Source organism: Crassostrea angulata, chromosome 1 (assembly GCF_025612915.1).
Source record: "Crassostrea angulata isolate pt1a10 chromosome 1, ASM2561291v2, whole genome shotgun sequence".
Lineage (NCBI taxonomy): Eukaryota > Metazoa > Mollusca > Bivalvia > Ostreida > Ostreidae > Magallana > Magallana angulata.
Genome location: NC_069111.1, coordinates 44,082,020 through 44,098,673, shown reverse-complemented (window position 1 = coordinate 44,098,673; position 16,654 = coordinate 44,082,020). Strand labels below are relative to the sequence as shown.

The 16,654-nt window shown below is 33.2% G+C and overlaps 1 protein-coding gene across 5 annotated transcripts in view; it reads left to right on the top strand.

Moving 5' to 3' along the window:
- LOC128186578 (uncharacterized) overlaps positions 1-16,654 on the top strand; it is a 59,616-nt gene that overhangs the window by 15,820 nt on the left and 27,142 nt on the right. For all 5 annotated transcript variants that reach the window (XM_052856737.1, XM_052856659.1, XM_052856436.1 and 2 more), the window contains exons 15-29: positions 103-298; positions 480-730; positions 892-1,120; positions 2,001-2,243; positions 2,343-2,471; positions 3,277-3,480; positions 3,623-3,871; positions 4,784-4,985; positions 5,603-5,769; positions 5,891-6,052; positions 6,188-6,316; positions 11,225-11,353; positions 11,484-11,600; positions 11,712-11,834; positions 12,313-12,561. In XM_052856737.1, the coding sequence (XP_052712697.1) occupies positions 103-298; positions 480-730; positions 892-1,120; positions 2,001-2,243; positions 2,343-2,471; positions 3,277-3,480; positions 3,623-3,871; positions 4,784-4,985; positions 5,603-5,769; positions 5,891-6,052; positions 6,188-6,316; positions 11,225-11,353; positions 11,484-11,600; positions 11,712-11,834; positions 12,313-12,561 (2,779 nt within the window). The remainder of the gene's footprint in view (positions 1-102; positions 299-479; positions 731-891; positions 1,121-2,000; positions 2,244-2,342; positions 2,472-3,276; positions 3,481-3,622; positions 3,872-4,783; positions 4,986-5,602; positions 5,770-5,890; positions 6,053-6,187; positions 6,317-11,224; positions 11,354-11,483; positions 11,601-11,711; positions 11,835-12,312; positions 12,562-16,654) is intronic.

Genomic DNA, 16,654 nt, shown 5'->3' with positions numbered 1-16,654 from the left:
GTGCCAAAGGTTCACATGTTGTAGAATTTTATATTTTCATCAAACATTATTGTCACAAAAATATAGTAATGGAAAACTAATAAAAATAATCTCTTTTTTCAGAACGTAACTTTACAGTGCCTTCTGATTACGGATGGTCAAAGTACCTTCACTGTCTTCAATTATATAGATGTTGATTTACAAGCAATTGAAAATAAAAATATAACTATTGGCTACCAATATGGGTCGGTATTCGAGAAAAACCCTTTTTCATACAAAAACGCAGCCTTCAAAATGAGTACAATTCCTGGAAATAGAGGTATAATATTTACATGTTATTGATGAGCAATCAAATTGAATTTAAAACGGGTCATGGTAACCACCATGTATCTCTCTATAAAGATCATTTTCACAATAGAATATATTTGTTTGATATTTACACTCTTAATTATAATTAGAAAGTGGCATGGTGTTTAAATGAGGCAATTTATTTTTGCTAGGACTAAAAGGTTTCTGGATATACAAAATGACGGTAGGGGTTCCTCTAAACAACGATGAAAAGGAATGTTTTGATTGGTACACCAGAAATAAGGACCAAAAAGCATACAGCCAGTTGTCCACAGTTCGAGGTCTAATTAGATGTCCCTGTAACAACATACTTCTCAGATTTGACCCCCGATATGCAATTAGCAGATATGACAGGTCCAACAATGTACTTTGCTACGCTTCCATGATTACTGGAAGAAATGCGGTATGTTGCAAGTTGAAGAGTAAGAGCTAATCAGAAAAAAAAAAAATTATTAAGTAAATTGAGTATACCATTGAAGTATATATTCGAATATTTTAGCAGAACGGGTTGTGGATTTGCATTTATTTATCTTACTGAAAAAGATATTTTTTTTCATAATTAAGGAATGTTGCTATAGAATGCATGGGTCGATTAATAATTTGGGCGCTCTGGAACGATTTTTACCATCCGCTGGAACCCTTTTGCAGCATAATCCATTTTTCGAACGACGGAAATACATCACTGACGACTTCAAACCAAGAGAAGCATGCTGCATAAAAACCAAACACTGCAAGTGGTTTTATGAGGTCCGCCCTATTCCCTGGTGTTATCTGAGGTCCCCATTTAATCCCGGTATTAGCTCTATTTTATAATTCAAAATACACCATCGTATTATAAAAATATCTTATGGAATAAAATAGTATAATAATCATATTTATGATACATTAAGTTTGCAAATAAAATATACATGTACCTTAATACATTAATTTTAGTATAAATGTATTTTATAGATGCTTAAAGGTTAATGAATAATTTTTCATTAAACATCTACTTACATGTACATCTTTTAAATCTAGGTCTTTTTGCTACTTTAGATGTTTGTTACGTTACGTAACGTGTCAAGCATTTCGTTGCTTTTGAAGTATTAATGATAAATTTGTATTATATCTAAATGAACGTTTTAAAAAAAGGATCTTGCAATTCGACGTTGAAATTAATTCATTGATGAACAGACACAAATAAAAATATATTTAGTTCAGCAATTCTTATAATTCAATTTTCAATAAAAACATCTTATACATTCGTGGTAATCAGCACTAAATTAACGTGAAGGTAGCGAACATTCACATGAAAATACGTAACCTGCATCAGCATTGATCGCTTCTTTTTCGACTAAACGTACGAATCGCAAAAAAGTACTGTTTAAATAAATTTACTTTCTCTTTGTCACTCTCTTTCTCTTCCTCTCTCTTTCTCTCAATCGCTCCTCTATTGTGTATGTAAAATAGAAATAAGTAATGTTAATCAGAAGGTTATGTATATATATATGTCCATGTACAATGTGAAAGGAATATCCATTTCTTCAATATACACAACATAACAGAATGATTCAATATATTGAGAAAAAAAATACAAATTTAAAATATCAGCTTTATTAAAAAACGGAAAATTAGACAGGAAACTGCATCCAAAGCTTTATCTTAAAATGTTTCCCGTATTTTTTTAAAAATAGCACTGAATTTTGGAGATCCACATATTGTGACACTGGATGGATTAAACTACACGTTTAATGGTTACGGAGAATACACAATGTTGAACATATCAAAGAATACAATACAGTTTGACTTCCAGGCGAGAACAGACCTGGCAACAACAGCTAACAGCAGCAATATAAATGCCACCATATTCAGTGCGTTTGTGGCCCAAGATCAGACTGGATCAAAATTGCAGATTGATATGTCGCGGGACAAAACAAGTAACGTCAGAGCGTGTAATAATTCATGATAAAGGATCAAAAGAATTTAAATTTCATGAAATCTGCTTTCATGTACATGTTTCTTTGGCTTTTTTGTAGGGATGCTTGTAAGAGTCAATGAAATGGACATGACGAAAGAATTTGAAAATGCTTCTTTTGATTTTTCGAACCAAAACATGTTTGTTCGATGGGAAAATCAAACTTTATCGGCTTCATTCTTGCAAACATGTGAGTTTATATTCATCTTATTGATGTCAACAGCCATAATGATTGTAAATGAAAAAAAATTGCTTATACAAACAAGAGGCCTATGGGCTACATTGCGCACCTGAACAACAGTTCGTTATATCATTATATTTCATTTTTTAAAACATTTTTTCACTTTATTTTCACTTAGTATTTCTATGTTAAGCTTTGAACCCTCTTTGGGACTCCAGTATTAGTCCAGGGTTGTGATTCAAGCGATTTAGAATCTACCCTATCTTAGGATTCTTGAGTAGTAATATCTCACAAACTGTAGCATTGTAGTTCTTAAGAAGAGGATTTTTAAACGTTTTCCCAATATTTTTATATCTTTAACTTTGAACCCCTTTTGGGGCCCCAGTATTATTCCGGGGTAAACGATTTTAAGAGTTTGAAATATTCAACATGTATACAAACTTCAATGTAAATTTTGGCATTTCTGGTCCAGTGGTTCTTGAGAGGAAGATCTTTAAAACACACCTTTTCACTGTTTTGCTATTAACTTTAAAAAAAAAAAAAAGGTTTTTGTCCTTTTTTAAACAATAAAAAAATCCCTTTCCATAAGAATACTTTGTTAAAATTTTGGTTAAATTTGGCCCAGTGGTTCTGGAAAAGGGTTTTGTCCTTTTTTAAACAATAACAAATCCCTTTCCTCTAAGAATACTTTGTTTAAAGTTTGTTTACATTTGTCCCAGTGGTTCTTAAAAGGAAATAAAAAATGTGAAATGTTTACAGAGATGGACAGACATTTTTTTGCTGACTTTCAAATTCTTCCATGTTTTTGTTGAAGCTGTCATTCTTAAAGTCAGCCTGGGCGTGCGATTTCTGGTATCAGAGGTGGTGGTTGACAGTGAATACAGGGGTCATGCGAAAGGATTGATGGGGAATTTCGATGGGGACGCTACGAATGATTTTGTACTTCCAAATGGCACTTTTTTGGATATAAATGCAACTAGAACAGAGAGGAATATCTACAATAACTTTGGTCAAAAATGTAACCATATGATTTGCCTATATTTATGTCTAATTCGATTTATTAATTTTATTTTACATCATATGATTATAAATGAAGACATTCAGTCATTATTGTTTAAGCTAAGAATTTGTTTGAAATTATCCTCTTGAGTTTTTTTCAGGGCTTGTAAACGAAAAATCTCTTTTTCACTACGACAAGGAATTAACATTTCACAATTACACTCACCTTGACTTTGAGCCAATATTCTTAGACGAGGTGGATAAAAATCAATTGGAGGACGCTAAAACAAAATGTGGTCCAAATCCTTCCCAAGCCTGCATCTTCGATTATCTGGCAACTGGAGACATAGCTCTTGCAGAGTCATCAGGAACGGAGGAAGTGTCAGCACAGTCCGATAAGATCATAGTTGGTAGGCTAGTCACGTCTACATAGTGTGTGTTTAGTGTCATTATATTAATTCATAACTAATACATTTAAAATGCTATAAGATTATTTTATTTTGTTGAGACCAATTTTTGTTGGTATATAAAAAAAATCGTCCAATGAGTTCTATTAGAGTGGTTAGTATATGTATTTCTCGCATCAAAAATTCGATCTAGAGACCAAACGTGTATTAAGCAAATGATATAATTATATATGTAATATGTCAACTTGATTCCTTGAATAGCGATAATTAACATAAGACATAATAAACAAACAATGTTTGAGCTTAACATGTATAGAATACCGATCAGACACAACCTAAAAGAAATTAGACCCCGACTTAACCGTGGGTTTTCTTTTGGGGTCTGCTCGGGGTTTACTCAAGGGTTAACCCTGAGTAAACCCAAATTAAACCAGAAGTTGACCACTGTGACCAGACACTACTTGTGTATTTGAACTATACAAGGGGTGGGAATGACAGGCAGTAGGATGGTAAGATAGAAGACTGATATGCTTCACGCTTCAGTGCGTAAAGTGGACCCGAAAAGCAAACCCCGAGTAAACCCAAAGTAAACCCCGAGTGGACCCAAAGTAAAACCCTGAGTGAATGCAAATTTTCAAAACATGAATCCCGAAAGCAAAGTTGGCTTCTACTCTAGTGTTAAGTTGGGTCTGATCGGTAGTGTAATACTAGTGGGGTTGTTTTTTCGCTAAACAATTACGCTAGTAAATAGCTCTGGAGACCTATCTTAAATCACTTTGCCGGCAAACAAATGCAAAATGCATCAATTCGTGTTCTGTTTTTATTTTTTTTAAAGTATCCTTTTTATGGCATTATTTTTTGTAAATAGTATTTAACTTAAAAAAAAATAGTATACACAATTTAATTTTGTTAAAGAAAACGAATCGCCTAGCATAACAGGGAATACTTCAATCAATGTGGAAGTGAACAAGACTGTGTATATGCAATTCAACGCATCTGATGACAACACAATAAAGCCTGAATATAGAGTTCTGAAATACCCAGATGGTTTTGAATTAAATCAAACAACGGGCTTAGCCACGTGGACACCAAACAATAGCAATATATCAGAAATTAGGTATTTTTTCAAATATTCTTTCTTCAAAATCAAAAAGCTTTCTGTTCATTTTTTTTTGTTAGGTGAATTCATATTTAATCGATTGAATAAATCTTTAAGAGATTTAAGTATAGGAAAAAAATGAAAATCTTGATAAAGAAAACTGTTTCTGTTCCGTGTCGGGTTAATTTCTTGCTTATCAAAATACGTGTACGTATTATGATGTTTTAAGATTAAAATATTATCAATATATTTAATAACCTTTGCATTATTAAATGGAAAATAATGAAAATACGAGGTACAGAAATATCATAAGATTATTATTTAGAAAAGAAAGGAATGCAGTTGTTCTTAATTCCTGTCAACTAAAACTGTAAAAAAGTCAATCTTACTATCTTTTGAAGTTTTATTTATTTTTATTTTTTTTTCTATTTTTTTATCCAGAAGAGAAACATTAGGTATTTTTTATTCAATAGCAACTGGCTTATGATTGGCTACATTGAATTTTGTATGCCTTTTTTGGCGTCTTCTATTTTTTAAGTGTATAACTAGTATATTTAATAAGACGCCTTGATAATTAAAATCATATATGTCTTGCATGGAATCAAGTTGAATTATGTATATAATACTTGTATTAGCATCAGTGTGATAGATAGTATTGGAGCTGAATCGCCATCTCTTGATGTGACAATTGTTCTATGTGGTGGATGCGGAAGTCATGGACGCTGCGATTATGACAACGTTATACCCACTGAAAATGCCCGCTACAGTTTGGCAGCGTGTGTTTGTGATAAGGGCTATTCAGGTATGAGAACGTGTTTTAAAGCTGGTCAGAAAAGGCATTAAAATAGGTTGTTAAATAAATAGCTCCGTCGAGGTCAGCAATTTGTTTCGTTAATAAACTTTGGCTTTATTCCAATTTATAGGTTTGAACTGTGAACTTGATACGAACGCCTGCATTAACGAACCGTGTCCTTTACTTAGAAATTGTACTGACCTTACACCAGAAGAAGAAAATCGTTTGGGTCGGGGTTATAACTGTTCTGATTGTCCAAAAGGATACAATGATATAGATAATAAATGTGAAGGTAATTTAGATATGAATTTATACGAACGGAATAGTCATGAAGTTTAAAAACATAAGATTCCTTAATATGTTACTTTAAAATTTCATAATTAAAGTATCATGCACTTTTTAAAGTACCAATTTTCTGAACATGCAGATATAAATGAATGTCAAGGAAATGGAACGAACATTTGCAGTATTCTGTCAGAGACTTGTGAAAATACTGAAGGAAGTTACAAGTGTATTTGTTTACCTGGCTTTAGAAAAGACAACACTTTATGTCAAGGTATTCCTTCTCTTCTGGTCTTTTTTTGTAATTTGTTATACATATTTGTATATGATAACACTTGTTACGTAAAATATTTCACAAAATTGTTCCATTTTTGTGCGATCGATGACCAACAAATACAAGAGGCCCATGGGCCACATCGCTCACCTGAGGAACAATAGGTATGATAAAATCAGCTTAATGGAGTCATAATACAAACTATCTGGACAATGTACAATAATACATGTAGATCCTGTATAAATAAAATCCATTTTCCCCTGGATATTCTTATGTTTATAATCATTAGTCCCTTTTCTAACAAGACGATTTTATAGTCATATCATATGTTGAGTATTGCAGTTCTCTAAATGATCCTTAACAATAGTTTATATATTAGATATAAACGTACATCAAACTCTGAACCTTCTCGGGAGGCCAAAGAAGTGTCCTGGGGCCAAAGTCTTAACAATTATAAAGAAACACCTGGCTGATTAGTTTCTGAGAAGATTTTTAAAGATTTACCCTACATATTCCTTTGTTAAACTTTGACCCCCCATTGTGGCCCCACCCTACCCCTGGGGATCATGATTTTCACAACTATTAATCTACACTACCTGATATAAATAGAGTAATATACAATTTCATATGGAATAAAACAGACAGAATCAAACGAAATACGATGATAGGTGATATTATGGATGGCGGTATAGGCATTACCGACATAGACTCTAAATTAAAGGCTATAAAGGCAACGTGGATTGCCCGCCTAATTACAACTAATCATGTTGTAAAAAAATATATAGATAGTCTCTGTAAACCGCTGAATATCAATATAAACTATTTAATGAGCACAACAGAAATATCGACTGAAAATTATGGTATACTAAAAAACTTTCCAGAATTTTATAAGCAAGTTTTTACCTGTTTTAATCTATGTAAAGATTTTAAGCAAAATAATGACAGATCAATAAATACCGAATCGTTTTTATTACAACCAATTTGGTCGAATACTTCATTTACTTTTATAGGTAAAACGATATGTTTTGATGAATGGATTAAAAGCGGAATACTGTATGTTAAAGATATCTTTGAAGAAAATGGTAAATTAAAAAGTACAAGAGATATATTTGATAGGTTAAACAAAAAAAGCAATTGGATCTGCGAGTATAAAATAATACAAGAAGTGTTTAAGAAATTTGAATTCATGTATGATTTTTCTAAAATCCCCTATATCAAAATGCAACAGAATGACGAAGAATACAAAACTAAATGTTTTTATTCGAAGCTTGTAAAGCTCAAATTTCAAAGTCCAATTTCACAAGGAAAGCTTGGTAGGGATTTCCAGATCCAAGATAATGAAATTTGGAAATCAATATATTTCAACAAAATTAAAAATGTCAAAGATAAAAGTATTGCGGAATTTAATTATAAACTTCTAAACAATTTACTAAGTAATAATCTGTTAATCAGTAAGTGGAATAAAGGGGTAAATAACAAATGCAAAATATGTAGAACCGAGATAGAAAATGCACAGCATCTAATTTTTGATTGTGTAAATGTAAAACATGTTTGGCATATGGCAAGCCAATGCTTAAATTTTAATATTGTTTGGAAAAATGTCATTGTTGGCTTTTTTGTTGATGATAACGAAACAACAAAGCTTTATAATATCTTCCTCTCATTTATTGCATTCAGAATTTACAAATATAAAATGTTCTGTAGAGTCGAAAACTTAGAAGAAACAAGCCAATCGTTAAGAATGTATATTAAAGAGAATACTTTATCTTATTGCTCTGTTCTATCTTTTTTACATCAAATGAAAGAAAAGAAACTTTTTCAAAATTTTGCATTTTTACTATGAATATTCATTTATGCTATGAATATGTACTTATGCTTATATCTATTATGTATGTATATATATATTTATATACGCCCACCCTCCGAGGGAGACAGTCCCTCTGTTGTATACAAGGGTTTCTAACATGGACACAGACTTTGACTGATGGTAGGGAAACCCTTTGTTATGTGTGGGCCAAAATATAAAAAAAATCACATGTAAATTATCAATGCAAGGATTTATTTTCTGTCACTTTTTTTTGATTAACACATACATGTTTAAATGTACGTACGGTGTACATGTAACATTTTTTTCCCCATAAAATCTTGATATATATCGTATACGTTTTTTCAACATATATTGATTTTTTTCCCCTTTTTTTCTGACTATCTCATATACATATACAGTGTACAATTTTAGTTTATTAAAACCTGATATATATTGTAACTCTGTTTTCACCATATGCTATTTTCTGATATGTTATTATGTACTTGTTTATAAGGAATCAATAAATGGTATTAAAAAAAAAAAAAAAAAAAAAAAAAAAAATCTACACTACCTGAGGATGCTTTCACACAAGTTTCAGCTTTCCTGGCTGATTAGTTTCTGAGAAGAAGATTTTTAAAGATTTACTCTGTTTATTCCTATGTAAAACATTGACCTCCCATTGTGGCCCTAACCTACCCCCAGGGTTATGATTTTCACAAATTTGAATCTACACTACCTGAGGATACTTCCACACAAGTTTCAGCTTTCCTGGCTAATTAATTTCTGAGAAGAAGATTTTTAAAGATTTACTCTATATAATCATATGTTAAACTTCGACCCCCCATTGTGGCCCCATTCTACCCCCAGGGGTTATTATTTTCACAACTTTGAATTTACACTACCTGAGGATGCATCCACAAAAGTGTCAGCTTTCCTGGCTAATTAGTTTCTGAGAAGAAGATTTTTAAAGATTTACTCTATATATTCCTATTTTAAACTTCGATCCCCCATTGTGGCCCCACCCTACCCCCGGGGGTCATGATTTTCACAACTTTGAATCTACACTACCTGAGGATGCTTTCACACAAGTTTCAGCTTTCCTGGCTGATTAGTTTCTGAGAATAAGATTTTTAAAGATTTACTCTATATATTCCTATGTTAAACTTCGACCCCCCCTTGTGGCCCCACCCTACCCCGGGGGTCATGATTTTCACAACTTTGAATCTACACTACCTGAGGATGCTTTCACACAAGTGTCAGCTTTCCTGGCCGATTAGTTTCTGAGAAGAAGATTTTTAAAGATTTTTTCTATATATTCCTATGTAAAACTTCGATCCTTCATTGTGGCCCCACCCTACCTCCGGGGATCATGATTTTCACAAATTTGTATCTACATTACCTGATGATGGTTTCACACAAGTTTCAGCTTTCCTGGCTGATTAGTTTCTGAGTAGAAGATTTTTAAAGATTTACTCTATATATTCATTTGTTAAACTTCGACCCCCCCATTGTGGCCCCACCCTCAGGTGAGCTAAAAAGGTTAAGTTTACAATACAATAAGTTGTTAAAGTTGGTTTCTGGAAGAACAGACTTTGAAAATTTTCTTAATAAATATTGACAATTTTTTTACTTTTTTAAGCTTTAGTTTTTAAGATCTGTGTACAAACATAGAATTGTGAGCAAATCTCTGTATCTTGCTTATAATTCGAAGCTTAACACTCAAATATGGTTAGTAAATAGAAATTGTAAACAATTAAACACAAGAAACATGCACTACATGTATAACAAATAAAGAACACAATTTATTTTTTCGAAATGAATCATATATATATACATGTATATACCTACATATTTCCGTCAGCGATATCAAACTCTATTTAAACTGAATAAACTCGAGAAAATGCCGAGCATCTCAACAAAACCTATTGCATTAATCTGCATGTACCATTACGCAAAAGATAATGCCGAATTACCGATAGAATGAATTGTATTTCAGTACCCCTACATCCGATTTTGTTTAATTTGCGCAGGTAAACAGTTAACTGTTTGATTTACCGAAGTCTCTGTTTGATTTGATACGTAAAATCACGAAATACAGACGATAGTTTCAAGGTTGCAATGCATAATAAGAACGAAACGAAAATCAGAACAAGCTAACACCAACGTCATGTGTGAAAACTGTCAACGCATTGAAATATTTAGCCTCAATTTACTTCACAAAATCGGCACCAATATATTATGTATGTTTCAAAATTTCCCTTCATACGCGGACTGTTGCACAACAAGCAAATTCATCGTAGTCAGATCGACCGTTTTTCGTATAATGTCATGGCTGCTTTAAACAAAGAACCTCGTTTTAGAAGTATGGAATCATTTTACCGGATGCCGAACCCGAAGCTATTAAACTGATTGAAACACGCCTTTCCTTTATTATTATTTTCGTAATAACTCTGATTTGAAACAGAATTACAACTTAATTTTTGCACTTTATATTTTCCTTCCCATAAGGATAATTTATGCTAAACTAGGTTGAATTTGCCTCGGTAGTTCTTGAGAAGAAGATTTTTAAAAATGCACCCCCCTTTTTCTACAGTTTCAAGGTTTTCTCCGCTTTGAATACAGATCAAACTTTTATTTCTGCAATTTATATTTGCCCTCCCATAAGGATGCTTTGTGCCAAATTTGGTTGAAATTGGATAAGCGGTTTTAGAGAAGAAGTTCAAAATGTAAAAAGTTTACAGACGGACAGACGGACAGACGGACGGACAGACGGACGACGGACAAAATGTGATCAGAATAGCTCACTTGAGCTTTCAGCTCAGGTGAGCTAAAAAAAACCAGATGTGTTGTTTTTTTTTTTTATTAATGATACAATAATACACGTCTCTTTCATATCGATACTGAATATATAAGAGAATTTAAACTGATGAAAAAGTGTAAGCAATTTTTTTTTCAATCTAAAGTCTAACTTCATTGATTTCTTTATTTTATTAGCAACGCATGGCTGACAAGTGACGTGGAATACCTCTTTATGTTCTATGTCAAAAATTTCATGCATATTTCATCATCGTTAACGTTAGTTTCAACCAATTTTGATACAGATATCGACGAGTGCCTAGAAAAGACTTCAGGATGCGAGCAACTGTGCAATAATACACCTGGGGCATTTGTATGTCAGTGTTTCCAAGGTTTTTCCTTGAAAAGTGATAAAACTACTTGCTCTAAATCAGGTTTGTATTGAGAAAAATAACTAAAAAATATTACATTAGAAAGTTAAAAGTAAAGATGTATCGTATACTGCCTTGCTGAAAATATCTATATTTCATATTATTATATCTTTATATCAATATGTTGTACCAGACGAAAACCCTTGTGAGAGCTTCAACAAGACTTGTGAGTACACTTGTGATCCGACTGAACAAAAATGTCTCTGTCCAATTGGTTATCAACTAGCTGAAGACGGACAGAGTTGTACAGGTAACAATCAGTATGATACACGCAAACTAAACAACGTATTTTTTTTTACATTTCATTTTCATTCAATATTATGAATGACAATGTAAATATTGAATATAATTGCTCTTTTAGATGTAAATGAGTGTGCTGCAAAACCTTCACCATGTGTGCAGGAATGCACAAACACCAATGGTTCATTCCAATGTTACTGTCGTCCTGGGTACACGTTAGATAAAGATAAAGTTTCATGTACAGGTACATAATATATAATTATGTTATATTTCCAAATAATATTGATGAAATTTGTTGCCTATCTATCTATCTATCTATCTATCTATCTATCTATCTATCTATCTATCTATCTATCTATCTATCTCTAATTTTTTAACCGCATCGTCAAACGCTCGTACTATATAAAGGTGAAATCTATTTTGTTTTGCTTCCCCAAATCGATAGTTTAAATAAGCATTTCTAATTATTTGCTGTTCGATGACTGTCGATCTGAAAGGATAGTTTGGCTCTCTGTGATTTGTTTTCTTCAAAACTGTGCGTTATCCCGAAGTTCAGGGATTAACATGAATTTCAACTATTCCGTTAGGTATGCGATTTAGCCAAATAACCTCCAGTTGGAACATGATCTATGTATCCATTTGTTATACTGTTTGTCATTATTTTGTCATCAAGGGAAATTTGATATACAGTTGTTTAAAATCATATTATTTTTTTTCCAAAGAATGTGAAGAACAAAATTTCGGTGAAAATTGTAGCCAAATATGTACCTGTGGACAAGGTATGGACCGATGTGATCCCGTGAGTGGCTGTGTCTGTAAATCTGGCTGGACTGGGTTGAATTGTATGGTAGATATCAATGAGTGTGAAAATGAAACCATTTGTGAAAATGAAAAGGTCTGCCAAAACTTTGAAGGATCTTACCAATGCAATTGTAGAGTCGGCTTTAAAAGGAATGGAGATTTTTGCGAAGGTAAGTTTATATTTTTATTATTCTATATTTTTTAATAATTATTTCTAGATGATATCCAGGGCAAGCGCGGGAATTAACACTTTACACATTAATGTGATACACTGCTTAATATTTTGAATCATACTTTTTGCTCATCTTTTTAATACCGTGTCCGAATGATTCTCAATTAATTTTCTAAATCTATTTTAATTTAAAAAAAAAAGCAACTGCATTGCTGGATATTTGGAGGAGCGGACAGGACTGAAAATCTAAACTTTAATTGAACTGGAATAATTGCAATCTTTTTTAGCTCACCTGAACCGAAGGTTCAAGTGAGCTTTTCTGATCACCCGTTGTCCGTCGTCCGTCCGTCCGTCCGTCCGTCCGTCCGTCTGTCTGTCCGTCCGTCTGTAAACTTTTCACATTTTCAACTTCTTCTCAAAAACCACTGGGCCAAATTTAACCAAATTTGGTACAAAGCATCCTTATGAAAAGGGGGTTATAAATTGTTAAAATAAAGGGCACAGCCCTTTTCAAAAGGGAGATAATTGCGAAACAGTAAGTTTAGGGTGCATGTCTTTAAAAATCTTCTTCTCAAGAACCACGGCACCAGAAATGCCAATATTTACACAAAAGCTTGTATATATAGTGAAGATTCTAAATTGTAAAAATCGTGACCCTCGGACCAAAACTGGGGCCCCAGGCGGGGTTCAAAGTTTAACATAGAAATACATAGGAAAATGTTTAAAAAATCTTCTTCTCAAGAACCACTGCACCAGAAATGCCAATATTTACACAAAAGCTTTTATATATAGTGAAGATTCTAAATTGTAAAAATGGTGACCCTCGGACCAAAACTGGGGCCCCAGGCGGGGTTCAAAGTTTAACATAGAACAACATATGGAAAATGTTTAAAAAATGTCCTTCTCAAGAACCACTGCACCAGAAATGCCAATATTTACACAAGTTTTTGTATATATAGTGAAGATTCTAAATTGTAAAAATGGTGACCCTCGGATCAAAACTGGGGCCCCAGGCGGGGTTCAAAGTTTAACATAGAAATACATAGGAAAATGTTTTAAAATCTTCTTCTCAAGAACCACTGCACCAGAAATGCCAATATTTACACAAAAGCTTGTATATATGGTGAAGATTTTAAATTGTAAAAATCGTGCCCCTCGGACCAAGATTGGGGCCCCAGGCGGGGTTCAAAGTTTAACATAGAAATACCTTAGGAAAATGTTTAAAAAATCTTCTCAAGAACCACTGCACCAGAAATGCCAATATTTACACAAAAGCTTGTATACATAGTGAAGATTCTAAATTGTAAAAATCGTGACCCTCGGACCAAAACTGGGGCCCCAGGCGGGGTTCAAAGTTTAACATAGAAATACATAGGAAAATGTTTTAAAATCTTCTTCTCAAGAACCACTGCACCAGAAATGCCAATATTTACACAAAAGCTTGTATATATGGTGAAGATTTTAAATTGTAAAAATCGTGCCCCTCGGACCAAGATTGGGGCCCCAGGCGGGGTTCAAAGTTTAACATAGAAATACCTTAGGAAAATGTTTAAAAAATCTTCTTCTCAAGAACCACTGCACCAGAAATGCCAATATTTACACAAAAGCTTGTATGTATAATGAAGATTCTAAATTGTAGAAATCGTGACCCTCGGACCAAGACTGGGGCCCCAGGCGGGGTTCAAAGTTTAACATAGAACTACATATGGAAAATGCTTAAAAAATGTTCTTCTCAAGAACCACTGCACCAGAAATGCCAATATTTACACAAAAGCTTGTATACATAGTGAAGATTCTAAATTGTAAAAATGGTGACCCTCGGACCAAAACTGGGGCCCCAGGCGGGGTTCAAAGTTTAACATAGAACAACATATGGAAAATGTTTAAAAAATGTTCTTCTCAAGAACCACTGCACCAGAAATGCCAATATTTACACAAGTTTTTGTATATATAATGAAGATTCTAAATTGTAGAAATCGTGACCCTCGGACCAAGACTGGGGCCCCAGGCGGGGTTCAAAGTTTAACATAGAACTACATATGAAAAATGTTTAAAAATTTTCTTCTCAAGAACCACTTCACCAAAAATGCCAATACATACACAAAAGGTTGTATACATAGTGAAGATTGTAAAAATCGTGACCCCCGAACAAAAAGTGGGGCCCCAGTAGGGGTTTAGATTTTAACATATGTAGGAAAATGTTTTAAAATCTTCTTCTCAAGAACTATAGTGCAACTGTTTGGGATATTACTATGCATACATGTACATCCTTAAATAATGTAGATTCAAAAAATTGTAACTCCCGGACAATTGATGGGCACTAAGAGGGGTTCAAAATTTAAACATTTTAAAAAACATAAAGGAAAAGTTTAAAAATTTTCTTCTCAAGAACTACAATGTTTTAGTTTGTGGAATTTCTATGCATGCATCCTTCGCTTATGTAGATTCCTAATTGGTAAAATCGTGACCCCCGGACCAATACTGGGGCCCCAAGATGGGGTCAAAATTTATTAAAGAAATATAAAGGTAACATGTTAAAAAATCTTCTTCTCGAGAACTACAATGCTTCAATTTGTGAGATTACTATCATGCATACAACCTTGGATAATGAAGGTTCGACAGTTTTAAAATAGTGACCCCTGGACTAATACAAGAGACCCAAGATGGGTTTAAAGTTAAATGTAGAAGTACCGGTATATATGTAAAATGTTTAAAAATCTTCTTTTCGAGAACTACAATGCATCAATTTGTCAGATAACTACGTCAGCACCCTCAAATAGTGTAGATTCGAAATTATAAAAGCCGTGATCTCAATCTAATACTGGGGCCAAAAGAGGTGTTCAAAGTTTAGCATAGAAATATAGAGGGAAAATGTTGAAAAATCTTTTTCTAGGGAACTATAATGCTTCAGCTTGTGAGATAACTAGGCAAGCATCCTTAAATAATGTAGATTCCAAATAATTAAAACTTTAGCACTGGACTAATACTGTGGCCCCAAGAGGGGTTCAAAGTTTAACATAGAAAGATATATTGAAAATGTTTTTAAAAAGTTTTTCTCGAGAACTATAATGCTACAGTTTGTGAGATTACTATGCAAGGATCCTCAAATTGTGTAAACTCTAATGTAGTGCTGTAGAGCTATTGTGTGTGAATTATTATACGTAAATTAAAGTTTTACCACTGAACTTAATTATTTTTCCTGAACTAGGTTTCTGTAATCGGTCGTTTTAAAATAGCGGGATTTTATTTCAGGCCTCCACGTGCTACGCCTGTCAATCAATTTAAGTTTAACAAATCACGCCATGTGCCGCGTGCTCCTAGCTCCCTCCTCCTTCATAGCTAAAAGAAAATTATCGAATGAAAAAGGTTTCAAGTTTTCTTAAATCCATACTTAAGAGAGTGTTCCAATTTTAAGTTATTTAACAATCTTTTCTCTTCAACTTCGTGATTTTAACTTATGTACTGGCGATCAATTTCCCCTTTCCTCGCTGTCGTATTTTTTTTTTGTTTATTATACATGTACCTGCGCTTTTTAAAGAAAGTTCGGGTATGTTGTTGTTACCCTGTTCCGTCTGTCCGGCCATCAGTCCGTTCATTATTTTGATTGGGGGTGTCATGTTGTTATGTTAAAAAGCTTTCAAGAATTCTCTGGTTTTCCTGGGGGTCAAAACAAGAAGAAGGTACAGTTTCCTTTATTATTATATTTGCCCTAAAATTTAAAAGTTGTTTAAATCTCATAAAAACACACATATACCATCTTGAACGTGTGTATATATAAAGTACCAAGTCATACACTTTAATCTTGTTTCAAAAAATAATTAAGACTTTAACATTTTGGCATATTTGTAAGATTTGGTCAAAAATGATGAAACATGGCAATTTTTTCATAGTTTTTTGAAGAGGAAGAGGAAAATGTGTCCGCAGCCGCCGCCCAAAACGAAATTAATATATTTTATGTGATGTCACACGATAAAATTATCATGTGAGTTTCATCAGGGGCGATAGCTGCGGACATATTTTTCTATTCAAAAAACTACTTCTGTAAGGAACTGTGGTGTCTTCTGCTCATTTTCATGAAAATTACGGGAAAA